Source organism: Mobula hypostoma, chromosome 7 (assembly GCF_963921235.1).
Source record: "Mobula hypostoma chromosome 7, sMobHyp1.1, whole genome shotgun sequence".
In the NCBI taxonomy this organism is placed as follows: domain Eukaryota; kingdom Metazoa; phylum Chordata; class Chondrichthyes; order Myliobatiformes; family Myliobatidae; genus Mobula; species Mobula hypostoma.
The window spans coordinates 145,572,769-145,598,317 of NC_086103.1; the positions used below are offsets into that span (position 1 = coordinate 145,572,769).

At 37.5% G+C, this 25,549-nt stretch overlaps 1 protein-coding gene across 3 annotated transcripts in view; it reads left to right on the forward strand.

The window, feature by feature from the left end:
- The first annotated feature begins 230 nt into the window (after positions 1-230).
- nup58 (nucleoporin 58) overlaps positions 231-25,549 on the forward strand; it is a 65,921-nt gene continuing 40,602 nt past the window's right edge. For all 3 annotated transcript variants that reach the window (XM_063054223.1, XM_063054224.1, XM_063054222.1), the window contains exons 1-11: positions 231-567; positions 5,293-5,441; positions 8,902-8,937; positions 9,118-9,261; positions 10,624-10,758; positions 12,460-12,570; positions 13,419-13,449; positions 15,708-15,773; positions 15,870-16,044; positions 17,051-17,130; positions 19,473-19,591. In XM_063054223.1, the coding sequence (XP_062910293.1) occupies positions 497-567; positions 5,293-5,441; positions 8,902-8,937; positions 9,118-9,261; positions 10,624-10,758; positions 12,460-12,570; positions 13,419-13,449; positions 15,708-15,773; positions 15,870-16,044; positions 17,051-17,130; positions 19,473-19,591 (1,117 nt within the window). In that variant the 5' untranslated portion in view covers positions 231-496. The remainder of the gene's footprint in view (positions 568-5,292; positions 5,442-8,901; positions 8,938-9,117; positions 9,262-10,623; positions 10,759-12,459; positions 12,571-13,418; positions 13,450-15,707; positions 15,774-15,869; positions 16,045-17,050; positions 17,131-19,472; positions 19,592-25,549) is intronic.

Genomic DNA, 25,549 nt, shown 5'->3' on the forward strand with positions numbered 1-25,549 from the left:
ATGAATACTACCTCACTATTCTTGCTCTCTTTTTGCACTATTTTAATTTATAGTTTAAAAAATTAATATTATGTAGTGTAATATACTGCTACCGCAAAATAACAAATTTCACTACATATGTCAGTGATTGTAAACCTGATTCTGACTCAAATCCAATCTTAAACCCACCTCCCAACTCTAACCAATTTGGTCCTCCAGTATCCCAGCAAACCCCATCGAAAGGACGGCGATTTCCGGAATTTTCTCCGCCTGTTCAGGCGAACGGCAGGAAACCTGCTGGATCAATGATTAATTTAAAAATAAACAACGGTAACTTGTATAGTAGATTCATTTCCCCTGAATCGAACCGGTTTTTTTGCAGACGTTTTACCCCTGGTCACGTCGGTTGTACTTTGTTCTCCATCTGCCGGTGGAAGGTTTGCGGAGAAAGCAGCGCCGTCCGATTTGCGCCGGACCGGCCGACGCAGTTGGGTTGTAAACCACCAGCAGATACAGAATGACAACTGGATTCGGATTCGGCACGGCGGGCACCACCACTGGTGGCGGCTTCAGCCTCGGAGCTTCCAGGTACCGCTCACCGCATGGTTCCGGTCTACGACTTGGGCCTCTCTTTCTCTTTAAGCGGCATCAGTTATTCTTAGTGATTAGCGGGTCAGACGTGTGGACAACTGTCTAAGGTGTGCATGAGTTAGTAAAAGATCACAGATCATTCCGGCCAATAAATACGTTTGTGCATTTAAACGAGAAATGTGGGAAATATATAACACATCAGGCAACATCGCTGGATGTTGAAACCGATGATCTTTTCAGGTCGTTGACCATTCTTTTTCTCTTTCCATAAATGTTGCCTGGCTTGCCACAGTATTTCTTTTTGGTATAACACAAAAGTTATTGATGGCTGATTTGAAAACTATCTTCAAATGAAAAGTAAACATTTTAAAGTTCTTAGATCCTTTATGAATTAATACATCAAATATTCTGGCCTGTTAAATCAGATTTTTCTAATTCGGTTGAAGTGCAAATGATGGAACAAATATTATTTTAAATGAATAGATTTGTCATTTAAAGTTAATATATTTAGTTGTGCTTTTGTCAAAGTTGAAGTTATTGTCATAAGTACATAGAAACATAGAAAACCTACAGCACAATACAAGCCCTTCGGCTTACAATGCTGTGCCGAACATGTACTTACTTTAGAAATTACCTAGGGTTACCCATATGGAGATCGACCGATTATGAGTGAATTGACTTTGACTTGATATGTTTCTAAAACTAGCAGTAATAATGTTTCGAAGGTATTCATTAATGACCGTATACAGTGTACTTTCCAGTAGTTTAATTATGGGTAGTGTTGACCCAAAATTACCTGCATCCAAGGGATTTAAAGGAAATAGAAGCAGAAAAAGCAGGATACTTTGATGAAAATTTTTGTAAGTAACCGAATTCCAGGAAGATATTAATGATTGAAGTCCCTTGATCACAAAAGAAGGGAGACAAAATTTAGAAAATTATGAGGCATTTGGCATGCTATCTGTTGTTCACAAGATAATTGAATTTACTATCAGGGAAAAAGTTAGTTATTTAGAAAAGCTGAATGTAATCAGACCAAGACAATACAATTTTATAAAAGGAAATTCACAAAATGGAGAAAATCTGTAGATGCTGGAAATCCAAGCAAAACACAGAAAAGCTGGAGGAACTCAGCAGACCAGGCAGCATCTATGGAAAAAAGTACAGTCAATGTTTTGGGCTGAGGGGTCCTGCCGAAGGTTCTCAACCCGAAATGTCGACTGCACATTTTTTCCATAGATGCTGCCTCGTCTGCTGAGTTCCACAAGCATTTTGTGTGTGTTGCTTTTTTATGAAAGGAAAATCTTCTTTGACAGATTTGCTGGAATTCATTAAAAAGGTAAGAAGCAGAGTCGATGGAAGGGAACCTGTAGATATAGTACAGTTGAAAAGGTACCACCTAAACAGCTAGAACACAAGATAAGACCTTGTGATACTTGGAGAAGTGCGTTAACATTGCTTATCACTTAAATGACGAGTCAGAATAAATTGAATTTTTTTCACACAGGCTGGATGGATAGGAAGGCAAGGTGGCCCTACTAATAAAGCTGTTGCTTCACAGTTTTAATTGACCCCCCCCCCGGTCATTTCTGATTTTGTGTGCTGTCTGTGTGGAGTTTGTACGTTTTCACTGTGACAACATGGATTTCCCCGGATGCACTGGCTTCTTCTCATGTCCTGATGATGTGTGGGTTGATTGGTTCATTGTCAGTAGTAAATTGCCCCTATTTTACCTGAATGGTAGAATCTGGATGGGAAGAATAAAATGAATTAGTAAATAACTCATGTTTTGGAGTTGTATTGCTATAGTATAATTAGTTGAGTGCCAAAATGATCAGTTCTTGGCCAATAAATATTTTTTGAGGCCCTCTGTTGGTTAGGGTTGATGGTGAATGTTGCATCCTAGCTATCTACGTAATATGCAAGCCAGGACAGTACAATATGGAGAGCAGGCTCCCCCTCTCCACACAGCTAGTGAATTCAAAGGAACAGCAGAGTCTGATACAGTTTGAGATCAGCAGTCTCACAGGCGTTGCAAGTCAGCATTGAACTCTATGTCTTAGGGGCTCCAGCTCCAGGATTTTCCTCAGGGTTTACTCTTGAAGCCTTTCCCTTGTGTAGGTATAAGGCAGCAGAAATTTGAGATAACAAGTTTCCTTCTCCTAGATGAGCTGCCAACTATGGCTGACAAGCCCCATCTGCCCAAAGTGACTGGTTTAAAGATGCCAGTAACCTGCCTGTGCCCCTTCTCCTGTCAGTAGAAATGGGTTTTAATATCAAAGCCACACATGAAAGCCAGGAGCTGGACTTGGTTGTCAGATGTTGTTTGAAACATGTGCCATTGGGAGCATTTAATAGGTAATGGGAGCTTATCCCCACTGTCTCCCTTTAAAAATCCTGGAGGAACTCAGCATCTGTGAAGGGAATTGAACAGTGCTGACACCCTTCATTAGGACTGGAAAAAAAGAGGGCAGAAACCAGAATAAAATGGTGGGGGAGGGTGAAGCGCAAACTGGTGGGTGATGAGATGAATCCAGGTGAGGGGAATACGGGGAGTGTTGGGTAAGTGGGATAGGAATGATATGAAAAGCTGGGAGATGATAGGCGGAAAAGACAAAGGGCGGAACAGGATGAAGTCTGATGGGAGACCATGTAATAAAAGGAAGGAGTTGAAAATTGAGGGAGTGCAGCGTAGGTTCACAAGGTTAATTTCCGGGATGGCGGGGCTGTCATATGTTGAAAGATTGGAGCAACTGGGGTTGTATACACTGGAATTTAGAAGGATGAGAGGGGATCTGATTGAAACATATAAGATTATTAAGAGATTGGACACGCTGGAGGCAGGAAACATGTTCCGGATGTTGGGGGAGTCCAGAACCAGAGGCCACAGTTTAAGAATAAAGGGTAGATAATTTAGAACGGAGTTGAGGAAAAACTTTTTCACACGGAGGGTTGTGGTTCTGTGGAATACTCTGCCTCAGAAGGCAGTGGAGGCCAATTCTCTGGATTCTTTCGAAAAAGAGTTAGATAGAGCTCTTAAAGATAGAGGAGTGAAGGGATATGGGGAGAAGGCAGGAAAAGGGTACTGATTGTGGATGATCAGCCATGATCACAGTGAATGGTGGTGCTGGCTCGAAGGGCTGAATGACCTACTCCTGCACCTGTTGTCTATTGTCTATTAAAACCAGAGGAAGGGTCGTGCGGGTAATGGGTAGGTCATGAAGGCGGGGAGGGGAAAGAGAAGGGCCCAGAGGAATAAGAAGACAAAGGAGAGTGATTATCAGAAGTTAGACAAAGGTGTTGTTCTTCTAATCTGAGTCTAGCTACAATTTGGCAGTGTTACTTCAGATTTCCAGCATCTGCACTCTTGTGTCTTCACTTGGTTGACTGGTTTGTAGTACCTTTGGGATACTTGGGTGGAATAAGGCTGTTCAAAGTCCGTATGTAGATTGGTCGTTTGATTTCAGAGATGCTCTGCCACTTATGTGGTGTAATATTTATTTGTCATAAGGCAGTTTTAGATTGATTATTGTTAGGTCCTCTGCGATTATCGATAAATAGTCTCTCTTTTGATGTTATAAAAGTCAGTAATTTATATTTCTAATTTGTTTTGCAAAGTGCAAACCAGCAACTGATTTTTCTGAAGAAAAAATAACATTTTAAAAATAATTTAATGGATTTATCAGCAAGCTGATTGTATTCATTATATAATCACAGAAAAAGTAGTTGTATTACTCATAGCTACTGGGAAGAGCATGTTAGGTTTTTCCAAAATACTTTTGGATGTATTTTCTGAGTTCTGTTAGGTGAAGGAATTTTCTTTTTTCACAAACAGAATGATCGAAGCAAACCTATGATGCCTAGATCCAGTCTGTCATTAGTTGCAAATGTTTAAGCATTTTTTGGTAGCATCTCTATGCTGGAACAGGTGTGACAAACGATGGGATGCTGTTTAGATGTAACGATGTTAAGAGAATGCACTAAATTACATTTCATTTTAGTGAAGAGTTGGTGGTAGTGTACTTGATTAGAATGTGCTGTGGTTTCCTTGACTTACCCCAACCTTCATTTATACAACCATTGATTTTGTTCTGTGGTCACAGGTATGAGAGATTTTGCTTCTGGTGGAAATGATTTAAGGATTTAGACTTTATAATGTAGCTTTGTAAATTATTGTTATTAATGGCTGAGACAAACTGTTCATTTCTTTTTTAATTGATTCTAAGTTTTTAGTGCTTTTCCTGTTTGTAAGTGCTTATTATCTTACCTTTTCCCTAATTTGTTTTTCATATTTTCCTGCTGAGTACAGTAAAAGATTATTTTGCTTTTTAACAATGTGCTCATCAACTATTGATTTAATTTTTGTCTGGAACATCAGTTGGTTCTTACCTTTATTCTTGTACTTGTTTTTTTTATTCTGTGGAAGTGTTCTCTTGAAATTAAACTTTCTTTTGAAATAGTGGTGAATTTCTAACATTTTTTCTATTTATTCCCAAAAATTGCAGATATTTGTAAATGCATGGTATTTTTCTTAAGTGTTCTATATCATCTGTATGAGGGACTAATGATTGTAGAATACATTCTCAGCAGCCATGTAGATTCTTGTTTCACTCAGAGTGTTCGTAAGATACAATGATGATTTTGGAGCAATGTATGAATCAATGTTTGCAAAATAAATTTAGCCTTATGATTGCCAACCATTTGCCCTCAATTTTATTACAGTAATACTAGTGGTACTGGATTTAATTTTGGAAATCTCGGTACTACTGCTGCACCCACAACCACAACAGCATCTGCATTTGGAGGCCTTGGTGGTGGACTGTTTGGACAGAAGCAAACTACTGGATTCTCGTTTGGCGCCACCTCAACAGGTAGGCTATATTTCCAAATGCAGAGTTTACTTATTCTCTAAATTTATGTTCCTCTACACGTCTGCTTTTGTAGATGTGTGTTATAGAGCACAGTTTGTTCCTAATATAGGTGTTTTCATTCCCAATCATTCTGGCCATCTTTTGTGGTTATGTTAACTCATTTATATTTATCTTTTTGGTTTGTCCATATTTGGCTTTCCACACTTGTTCACCTCGACCTGAAATTTGCTCAAATTCCATCATGATCCAACGAAGAATCTATGAAGATAGGATGTTGATCTTGCATGAGAATCCAGTAATGGAATAACAAAAGATTCTGATTTTCCCTTGTCCACAGAGAAATCTGAAGCAAACATCTATTTGAAGACAGTCCCATTACTGTGATCCTAGAAGGAAAAGACTATTTGTTTTACCCCCCCCCCAACCCAACCCCTTCTGTGTCATTTTTCAACCATTTACAATAGCAGGTATTAGAATTCTGAAATAAAACAAAAATTGCTAAAAAAAATAATATTGTTAAATTAGGATTCATCTACTGTCATGAAAACTGCCACATGCACATTTTAAACTATTATTGTGGACTACTATGAGTGGTTACGTTCCAGACAGTAGAATGGGAAGAAACGAAAGAGCAGGTTTTGTGTTTCCTAGCATTGTATTGGATAGTAAGGAGATTACATGATAAAGGAAGTGATTATAGGATCACTTCATTCAGACTATAGGAGGAAAAGGGAGAGATGTACTGTAGGAATAATCAAGGTCCGCAGTGGAGAAGAATGAAAACTGTGGGATAAGATGCACATTTCTGAAGTGTCGGTGTGATTGGTGTCGGCACGTGGCCAAGTGGTTAAGGCATTGGACTAGCAACCTGAAGGTCGTGAGTTTGAGCCCCAGCCAAGGCAGTGTGTTGTGTTCTTTCTTGAGCAAGGCACTTAATCCCACATTGCTCTGCGATGACACTGGTGCTAAGCTGTATGGATCCTTATGCCCTTCCCTTGGACAACATTGGTGTCGCGGAGAGGGGAGACTTGCAGCATGGGCTGGTCTTCCATACAACCTTGCTGGTCTTCCATACAACCTTGCCCAGGCCTGCGCCTTGGAGAGTGGAGACTTTCCAGGCGCAGATCCATGGTCTTGCAAGACTAACGGATGCCTTTAAGGTGTGATTGGTGATTTTGTAAGAGTAGATACAACAGAACTAGAAACTAGTAGAAAGAAATGGCTCTGCATGTTCAAATGGAAAAATTCAGGTATGATATTATATCACTACATAGATCCACAAAGCACCCGTAAAACAAGTAGAAATACTTAGAAACCACTGTCAGGTATGTCCAGAGAAAGTTAGGGAAGATCAACAAATGACTGCAACAATTAATGAATACTCAATAGCCTTTCATACAAGCAGACCTCCTACCAGTACTTTGTTACTGGTATCAGATTTGAATATTGTGCAGAGAAATTAGTGGCATCTGGATGAGGAGCGTGTTGAGAGTGACGGGGGAAAAAGAAGCATTAGCAATGTTATTAGATAATACAAAATTGGAAGCCTTTCTGGATAAGTCTCAATTGGCTTTGCACAACATAATGGAGCACAATTTTCTCATTTGCTCAAGCTGTGCCAGGTTAGTTGGAGAACAGCGGTGGACAGCAATCTTGGTCATGCCAGAGATGTTCGATTGGGTTAAGTTCGGGACTCTAATTGGGCCACTCAAGAACATCAATTTTCTTCATTTGAAGCCACTCCGTGGTTACAGTGGCAGTATGCTTTGGGTCATTGTCTTGCTGAAAGACAATCTTCCTCCCCAGTTTTAGCTTTCTTCCAGAGGTTAGCAGTTTTTTTATTCAGGATCTCTCTGTTTTAAACAGAGTTCATCTTTCCAGAAATCCTGTCTCCTGTTTGAGCCAAATTTTTTAAATTTTGATTTGTCAGTCCGGAGGACTTGCTGCTATTGTTCAGCACCCCAGTCCTTGTGATTTTTGTGCATAGGTGAGTCTCTTGGCTTTGTTTCCAATTTGGAGGAATGCCTTTTTAGCAGCAACTCTTCCATGAAGACCATTTCCGAAAAGACTTCTCCGAACTGCAGAGGGGTGTATTTGGGTTCCAATGCGTTCAGAGCTGAATGCATTGGCTTCTGATTTAGAAGCGTCGCCAACTTGACGTATCTCGTCTGCTGCATTCAGTTTCCATGGCCAACCACTGCACTTCTGGTCCTCAACCTTGTCCACTTCTTCAGAAGAACTTGGACAGCATATCTTGAAATTCCTGTCTGTTGTGCAATTTCTGTTTGGGAGATACCTTGCTAATGTAGGATGACCACCTTGCGCCTTGCTGCTATGCTCACTCTTGCCATGGTGTAAGATGATTTAGATAGATATACTTTATTGATCCCGAGGGAAATTGGGTTCCGTTACAGCCGCACCAACCAAGAATAGAGCGTAAATATAGCAATACAAAAACCACAAACAATCAAACAACAAAATGCAAACTATGCCGAATGGAAATAAGTCCAGGACCAGCCTATTGGCTCAGGGTGTCTGACCCTCCACGGGAGGAGCTGCAAAGTTCGATGGTCACAGGCAGGAACAACCTCCCGTGACGCCCAGTGTTGTATTGCGGTGGAATATGGCCGGAGTTCAACAGCAAAAAGTTCAGTTTTTTTTGCTGTTGGACTCCGGCCGTATTCCACCGAGATACAACACTGGACATCACAGGAGGTTGTTGTCACATCTGCCACACCCTCACCTTTTAGTTTAGTTGTTCTTTGCCCAGTTTGATTCCTTCTACACGCATTAGTGAAATGTTATAGTCAGAAGGTCTTATAGTGCAACAAGCAACTGTAAGGTAGGAGCACTGCAAAAGAGCAGTTTGACATATTGGACCAGTCCATTTGCATGGTGGTTAACACAGACAGGTCATTTGTCGATCAGCAATTAACAGTTTAAGTTCTGAAATCAGTTTGGGACTCTGATGGTGGAAGAGGGTTAGGAGGCAGATAAAACCCTGGCCTTAAAAATGATAGGTCATACTGCATGAACATTGAATTCTAAAATCTTCCATATGAGAATGAAGATCTTTAAAATCAAACTATTAAAATTAATAAACTAAAATAAAAAGAGTTTTGAGACTTATTTTTAAAATGTTGAATGAGATTGCTAAATCTGCAGGCAAGTATTTTAATACAATTTAGCCAACATATTGTAGAATATTCTCTTGTTTTGCATTTAGTGCCTATCTATAGAAACATTTCTGTGAATTATTATGTCTTGGAATTACAAGAAAAAAATAGCAAGTTCAGTCTTACTGATTGGTACTTGAAGACTTTGCATTTCATTCCTGACTTCTTGTGGATTATTGACTCTGGCCGTATAAAGATGTACTGGTAATAATATGCTGAGATTTAGGAAAGAGAAGAATGCCTTCTTCTACTTGATTACTTCTGTTTTTTTCCCCTAAATACAGGAACTACAACAGCAGCAACTACAGGATTAACCTTGGGTAAGTCTGATTAAGTGGGAAAAAGTTTGACAATCTAATCAGTAAAGTGTAAGAAATACAATTCTTAAGTACATTTCATTATTTTATTCAAATATAGTTTGTCTATAAAATTATCAAGTCATCATTTTCTGTTGTAAATTATTATTTGTTCAATTTGACCAAACTAATTTCATTTCCTAGGAGCACCCACAACTACAACTTCAACTGGTTTTGGTTTAGGATTCAATAAACCAGCTGGTTCAGCAACACCTTTTGCAATGCCTGTTGTGCCTTCTGCAGCAGGAGGACTCTGCCTTTCATCTGCATTGCCAGCATCTACAGCAGGTAAAGGTTGGCAGGCTTTGTCCTTGTTTTCATCAGTTGTTCACACTCTATTTAAAAAAAACTTGTCTGTATTATGTATCTTGTTTGGCCATCTCAGAACGAGAGCTTTTTGTACTATCAATCTATCATGCTGAATCATAAGGCAGTGTTTTCCTGGAGTCAGGATATGCATCATGCATATTTTTGAAAAAAACAGAAATTGCTGGAATATTTAGGTCTGGCAACATCTGTTTTGGAATGTGAACCTTGTGACTTTGAACTGCAACTCTTCTGGTTTTCACAGATGATAATTCATCTGTGTGTTTTCAGCATTCTACTGAACATTGTGGGCATGCTATGTTGGCGCTGAAACGTGTAGCAACACTTCTGGGGCTCTCCCCAGCATACTGTTAGGTGTATTGGTTGTAAATGCAAACAACACATTTCACTATGTTTCACATATGATAAATAAATCTGAATCTGAATGATACCTATAATGCACATTTTTAAATATGTGAAAATGTTTCATATCAGGTTATCATGTTAAGATTTATTTCAGCATGAAAAAATACTTGACCGCAGAGGTTTAGTTTGAAGAGAAATTATAGGATCTCTTGTTGAACATTTCAGCTAATTTATTATGATTAGCTGAAATCTTGTGCTTTATAAATTAAGATATAATAGCAGCAAGCAATATTAACTTGAAGAAAGTCATTTTCAATATATGTTAATGAACTTTGCAGTGAGAAGGGTGTAACTTACAGAAATAAGCAATTCCACAACTTAATTAATTCACTTATTTGTGTACAAATTTTTTCACCGGTTTCAAAGAGACATGGTACTTTTCAACAGTACAAATTAAACTGATTTTGATTGTCTAGTACATAAGGTCATAAAATGATTTACACGCTGGCTTATGTGCATGGAATTCTTTCAACCTTAACAATCCAGCCATTCCAACTGGTGACCTCTTTTGCTGGGTAACTAGAAAACTACCAATAACTAGTCTGGTATCTTGCATAATTGTTGGATAGCAACTGGAGCAAGACAGATGGGGGAGTTTTCTATCATGATTCATGATTTTGTGCTGCTTTGAGTGGGATTCACACATGCTTGTAGCTTGTCTTTAGGGAAGTACAAAGTATACTGTTTAGCCTGACATAAAAATGGGTGCAGCTGTGATGCATATTGCATGTACATTTAACTTAATTAAGGAAGCAAGGATTGTGGAAACCCTTTAAAATTAATTTACTTTATAGTTATCACATATGCTTGGATCAGGAATATACAGTATGGTGATGTTATCGGGTAAGGCTTGTGAAAACCAAATGATTTATTTTTGAGATGGCTTTCTTCATAATTTATTTGCTTGGTTAAATGCAGGTTCGACAGCATTTGCATTAAATTTAGGCGGAACCCCTGCTTCCACTGCATCGGTACCCACCGGCCTGACTTTGGGAGGGGCGTTAACTGGTTTAGGTGGCAACCTCTTTCAAGGTACAAGTGCCTCAACTGCAGGTAGGTGAGGTGTTATTGACCGATGGCGTTCTTGTAATTTTGTTTATGCCCATCTATGTACGGAGATGTATATTAGCATGAAGATATGAGCGGTTTCCAGATCTGATTAGATACTGGCCATATTTATTATAACCTCCGAAAGATAGCAATGAAGAGTGATGTGATTTTAAAACTAATTTGATTGCACAATTTGGGGTCCATTTCTTTATAAAAAGTGAAATTTCAATGCTGTTATTTACTGACGCATCTTAATTACTGAAAATTTCATGTATCTCACTGGAGGTTCACTTTCCTCATGCTTCGCTTGGTAATATTCTTTTACCCTAAGAGAAGACTTGTTCCAAAACTTCATTCATTTGGGCACTAGCCTCCTCCATTGAGATTTCCATTTATTAATAGACAAAAGCCCTCAGGAACATTACAAGTGCACTGGGTGCAGCCTTTCCTCCACTGTTCATCTGGGTGCAACTGACCTTTCTTCATTTCATTTTTTGCTTAAGAAACATCAACAATGGTTTACTTTCCCATTGTCTTGTCTTATACATCCATATGCTTACTCTCTGACCGCATTAAAAACAATGTGTGATTTAATTTGCCAGCAGAACCAAATTTTTATTCATATCTCCATTGTCTGATACATTTCATCCATTTTTGGATTTGCAGAAATTTCCTGCAGTTAAGTATTGGGTGGATATTGGAATTGATACTGCTCTTCATCACTATTTTCTCAACTGAAAATTGAAAAAGAACTGCAGATGCCAGAAATAGAAAATAAAAGCAGAAAGTGCCTATAATACTCAATAGGAAAGGCTGGATCTTTGGAATGAGAAAAAGCTATCATTTCCAGACAAAGATCCTTCATCAAAGCTGGGAAGGACACAAATGCTTGTTAAGCTGAAGGGAAGGCGGGGAAGAGTAGGAAACAGTTTACAGGAGGGAACTTTTCCCCATAGCAGAAGTATTAAAAACTTCAGGACATTGGTTTAAGGTGAGGTGTAAGAGTTTCGAAGGAGATCTGTGGAAGAACTTTCTCATCCAAAGGATGACTCAAATCTAGAAAATCCTGCTTGAGTGGGTGGTGGAGCCAGGTGTGCTCGGAACATTTAAGAAATAACAAAATGAGCACTTGAAATACAAACAATCTACTGGAGGAATTCAGTGAGTTGAGCAGCATCTGTTGGAAAAGGAAATGTTGAAATTTTGGTTTGAAGTGCACATGAATATGTAGGCATAAAGGTAATTGGACCAAGTGCTAATTAACAGTAGTTTAGGTACGTCTTGATGGTCAGCATAGATATGGTAGGCCAAAGCGTGTTTCTGTGCTGTATGATCCCGTGACTAATTTTTATATTTTCAATTCCCTTCTAATCCTACCAATTAACTGAAATCTGTTTTCTCTTGGTTACCAAGAGAAGCAAAAAAGTATGATCATGGTGGCTTTGAATGGGAGAGAAAAAGAGCATGTCTAGGGACAAAGATATTCAAAACAAGGGTTTGTTTGAAATTCAGTATTCTTTCTATATTTACTTCTTCATTGTGTTCAGTATTCTCATGGCTTTTTAATTATTGGAGTAATAGAAAGCAAACTATTTCATATTTTAATTTGTATATAATTAGTTTTATGCAGTTCATAGTTTGTGCAATGATTACAAATAAAATGAGTGCTTTATGACTATTATTTTTTTTTTCTCTCAACTTTAGGACTTGGACAGCCACTAGGTTTAAATCTTGGTGTATCTACAGTTGCTCCCACCACTACAGCTAGTGAAGGACTTGGTGGAATAGACTTCAGTGGATCTTCTGATAAGAAAAGTGAGTGTCTCAGAATTTCTTTGCATGAGCTTCCTGCTGAAGTAACAATACCTATTCTAATGTACACGTTTCATATTGTTTCTTGGACATCAGATCAAAGTTCCTCCACTTGGGTTATATTATATTGCCATGAAGTAAACTTTTGGAAAGGGGCTGTCAATAACTTGCTGTCAAATTCTAACAAGATAAATTGAATACAATACAGTGGAATATTAAAAGAAGTTCTGTTTTCTATGAGACTAACCCTTAATCTGAGATTAAGCCAGAGGAAGCAATCTGTCATTCATGCTCAAAATTGTTTAATTGAGACTACTTACTTTTCTGCAATCCAGCAAGTATGGGTGATTCTGGTATCATTTGTATGAAAGTTTCCTCATTTTAGGAATCCAGCTGCCAAATCTGCACTGCCTGCAAAACAGATATGTTCTGCTTTGGTGCAATGATCAGAGCTACACAAAGTTGTCTCGGAGTAAACACCAAAAATCAGTACAATAGCAGTGAGACTTGTTAGTATTGTAGTTAATACAGCTATACAGTGAGACAGAATGTATGATTTGCTTTGCCAGCTGCTTGCTGTATGTTCGGGATAACATTCTGCATTTCACATACTGGTGTATGAACTATTACTAATTTCTCAATAATCATGACTTTTCTAATTAGCTATTCAATCGAGCAAAATAAATAAATAGCCGTATATTTTCACATGCTTAATGTTCTACGCTATAGTTGATTCTTTTGTTGCGGTTCTTTTTGTTTTCCCTGACAATTTTGTAATTATTATTCATGTATAGCGTTCATTTTTAAAATAGTATTGAGGCATTAATCTTTACCATATTTGTCCTTCACAGATGATAAATGTTCAACTGGAAATAGAACTGAGTAAGTAAGTGTTTAGGTTTATGTGTGTATTGTTTTTAAGCAAAAATCTGGGGAGCTTTGGTTAGTTTTTAAGGACTATCAGTGCTTTTGATATTACAGTGGATTTTGGTTAATTGGGATACCTCAGGACCAGTACATTTTGGCTCAATTAAGTGGCTGTCCCAATTAGCTGAAGTTTCACAGAAATAATTAGAAAGCTATAAAAAAAGACAGACTACCATTTAACTGAGTAACAAATTGTGTATTTAAATGAATTACAGAACAAATTAGAATATTACTGATGTTACTATAGTACTGTACAACTGTATTAGTTCCTAATAGTTATTGATAGAGGAATTCGTGCAGTGTATGTGCCATGTTCTTTTGATTAAATGAATAAGATCAGTGCAGACGCCTAGTGCAGGTAAAGGTCTGCCTTCACACGATGCATCCTCCTAATCTTCATTTTCATTGTAGCAGTCAAGATGATTGTTGATGCCTTCTTTGTAGTTCCTAACTTATTGAAGTAGTGAAATTGTTTCATTTTCACTGCCAGCTATTTCTAGGTTCTCCAAGCCTGAATGCTTGAAATCACAATGATCAAAACTGTGTGGCATTGTCTTGCTGCTTATTTCACACCAACTATCAATGACTAAAATCGCTGTGTTTTGAACACAAACACAGCAACTGGTACTATTTAAAACCCGTTCACTCGAAGCACAATGCAGTGTCTAACTTCCATGCAAGTGTACGTGACTGATGCTAGTTAGAAACTGTTCAGCATTAGTCTCTTGTCCCAATTAGACGGCATAGTGTCTCAAATAAATGAAGAGAATCCCAGCTATTTTCCGGATTACTTTTTGTTCTTTAAGAGTTGTCCCAAATAAGCAACTGCCCTGACTAACTAATAGCTCAATTAACTAGAATTCACTGTATTAAGTTTTGGAAAAAGATTTCATTAAGCTAGTTTTTTCTTTCATTGTCTGTTATTAAGGTAATTAAAAAGTAGAGTTTTCTTGGAGTTAAAGCATTAATTAAAAGAGTACGGGTACAGAGTTGTGAATATTTCCTGTAAATACAGCTATTATAGATGTCCATTTACCTTGGTAAGCCAATGTTAAAAATAATAAGGAACTGAACTAAGGAGAAGATTTCACAAGAGTAAATGAAAGAGAATCAAAACTATTTTGACAGAAGTAGAACAAAGGATATGATGAGTCTTTGCTGTTGAATTTTCAGAAACAAAATAAACATTCTGCATTAAAAGGCAGTGAGCATTACAACCTCAACCCAGTCCACAAAAGTAGTTTCTAATGTACCTGACTCCACATTATCGTCAGCCATTGTCTAAAACCTGACTGTTTGTTACTAATTGAAGAGATCTTTATGTGCTTTGTATAGTGTGCATGCACAATCTGCCACTTGAATCCAGTGGCATTGGAAGAATTCAAACCAACATCTAATAGATTGCTGTTATTATTGAGCTGCTATTATTATTCAGCCATGCAATTCAGTCGTGAATTGCCATATGCGAACATTCCATTAGACCTTGTAGCGGAAATTCCTCACCCATTGCTTATGTCCTATACAAAGCACAACCTTCTCCCTTCTTCAAGTTTACCGTTACCAGTTCTTTGAGCCTGCTACCAAGTCTGCATCTTACTTAAATTGCAACTTAGCGATCTTCATACTACTTTGAGTCCTGTTGGACTGTATCAATGTAAGTTGTCCCATTTGCACATCTTGAGAAGGCGGTGTGTCAAGAAGGCAGCATCCATCATTAAGGATCCTCGCCATCAAGAATATGCTGTCTTTTCATTACTGTAGTCAGGGAAGAGAAACAAGAGCCCCAAGACGCACGCTCGACATTTTAGGAAGAGCTTCTTGCCCTCCACCATCGGATTTCAGAATTGTTTGTGAACTCATGAATACTACTTTACTATTTCCCTTTTGCACTCTATTTATTTCATTTTTTATTGTAACTTATTTCTTATGTATTGCACTGTACTGCTGACATAAATAAGCACATCTCACAACATGTCAGAGACAATAAACCTGAGACATATAAGAAACACATTTAATACAGAAAAAAAATACAGCTGGTAAAAATATTGCAGATTTGTGAGAATCTGACATTTAAAAAAAAAGGAAATTAAGTTTCAGTATTCATAATGTTAGATGATGATATTCAAATATTAATGCAAATATGTTCATAAATTGCAGTCATTGCAAAGGAGTTCTTGCAGCTGTGTTAATATTTTTCTTTTTTTGTCTTGCAGTGAAAGCAAAGCTCTTAAGGATGAAAACTTACCACCTGTTATCTGTCAGGATGTGGAAAACTTTCAGTGAGTTTGCTTCCTTAGGCTTACAAGCAATCATTGACTCATTGTTTTATAGCATGAGAGCATTTAAAATTATGAATTTTCTTCACATGCCTACAGGAAATTTGTAAAAGAACAAAAACAGGTCCAAGAAGAGATCAGCCGAATGTCTTTTAAAGCTATGCTGAAAGTACAAGAAGATATCAAAGCATTGAAACAGTTGCTGGCTGTTGTTGCCAGTGGACTTCAGAGGGATTCACTTGCCATTGACAAACTCAAGATAGAATCTGCACAGGTAATTTAAAAGTCCCAGTAGTTTCTAGCATTGAGTTGAAATAAGTACAGTGCGATCATGTATGTTATTTCACTTCAAACCCAACACATTTGTGACTTCAGATGTAAAAATTAGAGATTCATAATGCTTAACTTATATTGTAGGAAAAGTTTTAACTGATTTTTCTTGCAAAATAAGGAAGAAATTGGAATGCAAGGAGAGAGGACAGTGTACTTCAAATCAATAAACTAAACATTTTTTCTATCTATTGATGACAATTTAGGGATTGAGATAGTATCATAAAATAATACCACATAAATGAAAATCATTATGCTCTCAACAAAAGTTGCATTTTTTTCCCTCTTGAGTTGTGTTGGTTGTCTGAATAGGCTTTGGCTTCAAGGCCTTATTCATATCCTCCCAATAGATTCTACTCATTCACAGGATATGGATGCTGGTGGCAAGGCTGACATTTACTGTTCCTGTCTAATTATCCCTGACTTGAAGAATCAGTTAAGATTCAGCCATGTTGGCAGATCTGGAATCACACATGTCCAAACTGGGTGAGGGTATTTGATAATCTAAATGTTTATCCCAGGAAAATAATTGAATGGGAAATTCACAAATTGCATTTCTTTGTTCGCATTGGGAAGGAGCAGAAATCAGATACCTCATCCTGCTCCGGAATAAAAACCATCCCACTAAGCTGCTCTTTGAAGAATGGAAACCTTGCCAATGGAGTTCCCCCTGCTTCCTCTTCCACTTCTCCCCCCTTGAAAAATGGCCTAAAATAGCAGAACTTTTTTTGGGACACACACACAAAATGCTGGGGGAGCTCTGCAGGTCATGCAGCATCTATGGAGAGGAATAAAGAAATGTTTCTCGTGCTTTTTAGGTGGGTGAAAACTTCGGAGTTATCAGGCAGAGAAAAAATGGAGAAATAAAAACAGCTGACACTGACAAAATATTGGAGCAGTCTCAGAAGAAAGGCCCCTTTAAATCTGATAATATTTTGCTTTTCACATAGGAGCTTAAAAATGCTGAAATAGCACTAAGAACGCAAAAGATTCCACCAGGACTTCAGCATGAAAATACAGCACCAACTGAGTAAGTCAGTGAATTTCTCTTAAGCAGTTTATTTGCCAAATCATTCAATATATGATTGAAAGTTTTAAAACTAAAATCATACTCCTCGTTAAAAAATGTTAGTGATACCCTTTCATGTTTCCCGCACGAATTAAACAATAAGATTTATTACAAAACAGGTACTTTGCAGACGAATCAGATGCTCAAATTGAAATTTGGCATGTTTATTATTGCTGTGTCTAGTTTCATAGTCGGTGGAAAGAATTGGTGCTATAATGTTAGCCGACCAGAAAGCAGAATGCCATTTATGAGAAATAGTATGACATAGTTTTCTGATTGTTGCATGCCTCCATCAAGGCTGGTACTACATCTGCATGGAGACACTTCAAGTAACCTTCTTCCCTTACATGCCCATACGGTATCTCACGTATACCACATATGACTTGGCATAGTGTACTCGTGTAGATCTGGTGTCAGAAACCATCTCCTGGAGGAAGCACAATCCACTATGGGGAAAGAAAATCCATCCCTACGATGTCATTGTATTATTCCTGACAAACCTGAATGATTTTGTTTTGATGTGGCAATTATATGTTGACAGAGAGATGTCATTGCTATTTATATGGCCACCTAGAAGCCTTTTAATGAACCTTTTAGCTGAAATTCGTGGAATTAAATACTAATTATTAAATTCATTAGAGGTACTTCTGAATTAGAAGATTAGAGCTAATTGGTGGACACTTCGCAAGATGTGATCAGTTGTTATGCCTATAAAGGACTTGGATGATAGGATAGAAAACAATATCCAAGTTTGGCCTTAATTCAAAGATAGGTGGAGTAAGTGGAGTAGTTGGAAGCATTAAACTAAGGAAGTAGTAAGTGAATGGGCAGAACTGTGATAATTGATTTCAGACACCCAACCTGAAAGGAGAGTTTAACCAAAATTTTGTACAGTTTTGTATATCTTCCCTCCTTTTCAAGTCTACCCCTCTAGAAAAAATACATGGTGTTTAATTTTTCTTTTTATTTTATAATCTTAGTGACCAGAGTCACAACTCCTAGTGATATTTCCAGTAGCATGGCACTGTTCTGTTCTTCCTACCAAAATGGACTACCTTGCTCTTGTCTGTGTTGAACTTAGGTAGTTATTTATCCTTTCCAAAAGTTCACTTATATCCTCTTATGATTGGTTGTGCTCCTCGGAAATGGCAAACCAACACCTCTCAAATTTGGTATCATACTGTGTTGAAATTTGGTGTTTTTTTATTTCAGAGCTCCTATTGCTGATCTTTGTAGAACACCATTTTGTACCTTTTCCCACATATATTTGAATTATAGCAAATAGCTACAATTTGCTCCCGCTGTATACTTCTGAAAGATTAATGGAATAATAAAATTACGTGTATGATGTGACTAGGTGATGTCTGTAATTTTTCCAGTTAGCTTAATTTCACAAGTAGTCAACAGGATAAAATTAGCTTTCTTGTTTTTCTTTTGTTAGATTATGCATCTGTTTCACTGTCCATTATTAATGTCACAAAAATTGATCTTTAAATGTACTTAAATCAAAATTTTTACAATTTTTGTGTGAAGCATAGTGTATAAAAACAATAAATTCTGAATTTTGTTCCTAGTTTTTATATCTAGAGGTGAATTTGTGTGAATTGTTTTCAGAACTTTACAACATTATATTCAGTACAACGTACTAGATAACAAATGTAGTTATTGCTTAATGTTATAAATTTGGTCAGTTGACATTAAGCAGCTAATCCTATTGACAAATAATTGATGTTTGATACTTTGATTTATATTAGTACTCTTATGGGATATAGTTATTTGAATTTTTATTTGTTGGTGATTTTGTTTTGGACGTGCAGGTATATAATGTAATGTTTAAGGTACTACTTACCAAATTTTGAAATTACAATATAAATGTGGTAGAAAGCTGTTTCACACCTTCAGTCTACATTATCTGGATATGTTGCAATGGCTCTGTGGGAATGAGGAATGAAGCTGGATCATGGTCTTGCCAAGATCACCCACATTAAAAAGAAAAGTAAACCTCAACCTTATTAATAATTTTCTGTGTACAGTTAATTATTTTTTGAAAAATTCTGAACATTCACCTTCCCTGTTCCCTCACCTGTTTTACCTCTTTTCATTCTTAAATGACTCGGGAAGAGAGAGAGAGAGAGTTGGTGAAATCAACCATGGTTCTTCTTCATTTGCCACCTAAATAGTAATTTGGCATAGTTGACAAATCTGTCTTTCAAACTTCACTTAAAATGTTATGGCTATAATATTTATAGATGTTTATGAAATATTTAATTACTGCTCAGCTAGTTCTAATGTGTATTTGACAGCTATTTCAGGCAGCTGGTGGAACAGTTTGAGGTTCAGTTACAGCAGTATCGACAGCAAATAGAGGAGCTGGAAAATCACCTTGCTACACAGGCTAACAGCTCTCATATGACTCCACAAGGTTCGTACTTCTAAGCAAAAGCTCAGGTGTTTTCTATTTGAAGTACCTAGGAAACAGACTAAAGTCATCTTTTATGAAATATGGGCTTCACTGATGAGTCCAGCAATTATTATCCATCACTAATTGACACCTTGAACTTCTGTATTTCTAAGCCTGGATGTTGTATGATTTGTGGAGGCAGAGTAGGGAGGGAAACCTTAATGGTAGCATTGCTATTTGCCTTCTGTCCTTATTGCTTTTGGGTATTGAGAGGTAATGGTTTGCAATGTACCTTTGGTAAATAACTGCAGCTTACTTGGTTCCTTGAATCCATACTACTATTCAGTGAGATCAGGATGATCTGTAACCTGACTATATCCTCCTTTTTATCCTGTTCATTAGCATCTATTGTTACTGAAATTCTATCAACTTTAAATATAATGTTTTGCGTTACTTCATTTGCCATTTTTTTTTAGTGAATTCCAAATTTCTAATGTCTTTAGTGTGCAGAAATATTTAATAATGTATTCAGTCTAAATTTAGACTGTTGCCTAGATTTTGTGGGAAATTGCCTACGGGATCAATGGTGCTGCTCACTGACAGCAATCTCTGAACTTTGTCCAGAAGTTGATATAAGCAGTGCTTTTTACAACTGTGCACCAACCACTCTCTGCACTTATGTTGGAAAATCTGCTTGAGTAACTTGTAGCTGTTTGCTTCGAGCATAAAGAGCTTGTCATGGATTTTGTATAGCTATTAGAATAGATTCTATCCTTGGTGCATTAGCCATCTACATATAAAGACCAATATTCCATTAGCTACTTCAATTACTCTACTTAACTCTCCATGGCATGTATTGATCCTTATTAATTTGTCCAAACTTTAATTGATGTATCGTTTTCAGATCTGAACTTTATTTTTAGCATATTGAAATAAATTGTCATAGTTCACTCCATTTACTGTATCTCTTGTTGAATGTCCCATCTACAAAGATGTAACTCCCCAGCCAGTTACTTATGGCAATTGTAAATATGTGTGAACCAATATTGTAGATTATCACCAGCACACCTGCTAATTTGAATAGCTTCTCCTAAAGCATTCAATCACTTCTTGGCCAACTCTTGCCGTTTTAAACCCATCGGCATAGCATTTTGTTCGTCTGCTTTATTTTTAACTGTAACAGCCATAAATTCTTGACACAGTTGTTTAACATGTTAACTGTGATAATTTTCCATATTTTCTTTCACACTATTTAAAAAATTTTTTAAGTGTTAGGGAATGTTTACTAAATCACAAAATATTTTGAAAATTACATGTAAGACACTTCTACCTAGAGTACTGTGCAGAAGTCTTAGGCACGTTAGATTTTTTAATGTAAATTTTGTTTTAGCTGTATATTTTTTTGCCTTCTACATTAGTGTGTCAGTAGAAAAGAGTAAATTTAGATTTCTGAAAAAAATTGAATATCACAGGGAAAGTAACATTTTAAATAATAGACATGCTTTCAAATAAAAACTGGATTACTTTGTAGGTATATAACCCAGTGCATGATTAAACAAAGACAATAAACAGGATGCTAATGTTCAATGACATGAGCTGAATGAACATCAGTTGCAAGAAAATGATTGTGAACCCTTTGCAATTACCTGGTTTTCTGCATTAATTACTCATAAAATGTGGTCTGATCAACTAAGTCACAATAATGGACTGATAAGCACTCAGGTCTTTAGAAATATTTTTGTAGCTTTTACCAGCTTCATGCATTTCTCAGTTCTCTTCTAAGGTCCTCTGAAAGATGATTGAGGCATGGTGCACATCAATATATCTTTCTTGAGAAGAGCAGGCTCTGTCAGTAACCTGACTTCGTGTGTCTTTTTTGTAGGGTGGAAAACCTCTACAACCCACACCTCCAATCTCATCTTTTTGGTTGGAACACCTGACTCCAAATAGTTTTTGTAGAAGGCAGTGCCCCAGAGATTCACATACTTTTTTTCAATTTAGATTGTGATTGTATACTCAGTATTGATGAGAAGTACAATTGTTTGCTATTAGTTTAGGCAGATTGTTTGTCTTTTACTTTGACTTAGATGAAGATCAGACTACATTTTATGATTAATTAATACAGAAGACCAGGTAATTGCAAAGGTTTCACAAACTCTTTCTTGCAACTGTAAACTGATTAACTGAAACAAAAGCCAGTGTAGAAGGAATCAAACTGGGCGAGGGACAACCAAGCTAAAAAGTGAGGGTCAGGCAGATGTGACAGTTTAAATTATCAACTCTTACACCATGGCAAGAGTGAGCACAGCAACAAGACACAAGGTAGTCATCCTGCACCAGAAATTGCATGGCAGACAGGAGTTGCAAGATATGCTGAACAATTTCTTCTGAAGAAGTACAAAGAAATGGGCAAGGTTGAGGATCAGAAACACAGTGGTTCTGCAGATGAGAGATACATCAATCTGACGTCCCTTCTAAACTGGAAGAAGTCCAGCACTGTTCTCAGCTCTGAGCTCACAGAAACCACTGGAACCCAGATACACCACTCTGCAGTGCAGAGAAGTCTTGTCAGAAGTGGTCTTCATGGAAGAGTTTCTGCCAAAAAGCAATTCCTTCAAAGTGGAAATAAAGCCAAGAGACTCACCTGTGCACAACAACACAAGGATAGAAGCACTGAGTAATGGCAGCAAGAGCTCTAGACCGACAAGTCAAAATGTGAATTTCTTTGGGTCAAACAGGAGGCAGGTTGACCGTAGAAGAGCTGGAGAGTGCCATATTGAATAGTGTCTAGTCAACAGTGAAGCACGGTGGAGGCTTGGGGCTGAATCTCTGCAAATGGATTTGGTGATCTGTTGAGAATTGATGGAATCCTTAGTGCTCAGAAGTACATGCAGATCCTCATCCATTATGGAATGCCATTGAGGAAGCATCTGATTGTTCCCTACTTCATTCTGCAGCAAGACAATGACCCCAAATATGTGGCCAAGGTCATAAAGAGCTATCTTCAGCGTAAAGAAGAATAAGGAGTTCTACAACAAATGGTTTGATCTCCACAGAGCCCTGATTTCAACAGCATTGAGGCTGTCTGGGATTGCCTGGAGAGAGAAGCAAGCGAGACAGCCAATGTCTGCAGAAGAACTGTAGCATGTTCTCCAAAATGCTTGGAGCGATCTACCAGCCGATTTTCTTATAAAATTGTACGACAGTGTACCTAAGAGAATTGATGCAGTTTTAAAGGCTAAAGGTGGTCACACTAAATATTGATTTGATTTAATTTTTTTTTACTGTTTACTGCTCTTTGTAGTAATTTTTTTGATATTTAGAAACTTCATCATTTTGAAAGCATCTTCACTCTACAGACTTTTTTTTTACCTGTGCCTAGGACTTTTGCATGGTTCTGTACTTTATTTAAAATCTAAAGAAGGAAAGATTTGGCTCTAGATTTGTCAGTCTGCCGTTTTTTGATGTTAATTTTGATGAGCTTCTACAGTTTGAACACAAGCAACCCCTGTGTTAGAAACATTCGGATTACGGAAATTTTCCCTTACGGAGTTCACATCACTATCCAAAAATTTGACATATAGGATATGATTCACTCTATTGGAATACATTGGGGTGTGTGTGAAGGGAAATAAATGTGAAAGAAATAATAGATTTTGTCAGTTTTTATTTTTCACCGATGAATACCATGGGGGCAAAAGGATCTAGATATACCAACACTGTGTCAATTGGATAGCCATCATAGTCAAGTCCCTCCTTTAGGATGCAGAGCTACCGCTTTCCTCGTCTGTGAGGCCTTTTTTCTGATAACCTGCATTTTGGGGAACCATAGTAGCCATGGTGTAATTCCTGGACTTTACACCACTTATACTGTCACCATATGTGAACACATTGCCTCCAGAACTTATTTTACACCTTTCTCCCAGTAATTCTGGTTCTCGAATCCAGTTTCTTTCCCTGATATCCCCAGTTCTCAACCCTTTCCTAATTCACTAGCCATCTGAATCTGAAAAAATTGCCTTGTAGATAGAGAGCGCGGTAGTACTGTACTCTGAGAAGTCTCTTCGCACATCCTTAGACTGGAGAGAGTGTACTGATAATTTTCTGGGAATGCGGCCCCTCTGATATAGAGATCGCCTGTGTGTTAGGTTACCTTTGGATGTGTTGACTTCTTTTCCTCACTCATGTAAATACTGACGCAATGTAGTTTGAATGGTATAAAGGTGGAAGTAATAACTTACAAATGACAAATTCTAGGTTTAGCCACTTAGTACCTTAATAGGAAGTGCATTTTATAATATCGTCAATACTCATTTTTGTAAGGGACTCTAGTTTGTGCCTGGCTTTTTTGGTATTGGTTTATTATTGTCACATGTAGCAAGCACACATAATTGCACAGCGCATTGATTTAGAATAAGGTAAACAATAACAAAGCAGAATAAAGTGTAAAAGCTACTGAAAAAGTGTAGTTAAACGGTGAAGTACAAGATTATATCAAGGTAGATTGTGAGCCAAGAGTCCATCTTATCATGTAAGAGGTCTGATAACAGTAGGATAGAAGCTGTTTTTCAGCATGGTGTATTGATATGTGCTTTCAGGCTTCTGTATCTTCTGCCTGATGGGAAAGGGGAGAAGAGAATGTCTGCGGGGGAGGGGGGGCGGGGTGGTGGTGAGACCTTTGATTATGCTGGCTGCTTTACTGAGGTATTGAATCGCATAGGCAGAGTCTGCAGAGGGAAGGCTGATTTCTGTGCTCAGCTGTGTCCACAAATCTTTGTAGTTTCATGCAAAGCAGTTGCCATACCAAGCTGTTACGCATCCAGACAATGCTTTCTATGCTGCATTAATAATAATTGACAAGTATCGACAAGGACATAGTGAATTTCTTTAGCTATCTGTGGAAGTAGAGACGTATACAACAGCATGCATGACGACCTTTTCACTGTATCTTGGTACATGTAGCAATAATAAACAAATAGCAATAATTAATGGTACCTTTTTATTAGGTAATGGGGCACCAGAAGATACCTGATCACCCATGGTCTACTTGTACATTAGAGATTTGAAAAACTGAAGAGGTTATTTTGTTCATTTTTGACACATACCAACAGTTACATTAAAGTTTTTGTAGCATTTTTCAAAATCTCTGTGATCTCCTTTGGGTACCAAGTTGGATGGAGGATTTTCTGGATGTAGAAGTTACTTAGAAAAGATGCTTAATGAGAAACGTAGGAATAAATGAAAATCAACAGACTGCATGTGTGAAGAGAAACAGAGTTAGCATTTCCAGTCTGATGGTCTTTGACTTGAAACATGAGCATTTTCAACATTTTATGTTACATATTACCTATAAGTAAATACAGGTTGAGTACCCCTTGTCTGAAATTCCAAAATCTGAAAAACCTTCAAAACCTAAACTGACAGACATGACGTCACAAATGGGAAATTCCACAAGGTGATGGGAAGGTTCCCAGGCACTGCGCAGGTCTCTGTGCACCACAGAGAGTTCTGAGAAGTGACCTCACATATGCAATGAACAGATATTAATGAAAAAACAGAAAAACACTGAATAAAGTGAATCTATAATGTATTGAAAGAATGGATCTGTCAACATTGGAGTGAACATATGCCGCTAAACTGTATGCTGATTATGAAGCAAGCAAAGGTCTATCATGATGAACTGAAAATTGAAGTTAATTGTAAATATTTTTCAGGCTGATTGCAGAAGTTTAAGAAAATGCATGGCATTAAATTTTTTAAGATTTGTGGTGATAAAGTGTCTGCTGATCACAAAGTTGCAGGGAAATTCATTGATGAGTTTGCCAGGATCGTCATTGATGAAAATCCAGCATGCTGAACGGCTGCATCAATGCAAATGTGTGATGAACAAGTGTCAGACGATCAGAATCAGGTTTAATATCACCAGCAAATATCATGAAATCTGTTGTCTTTGTAGCACAAGTACAACGCAATACATAA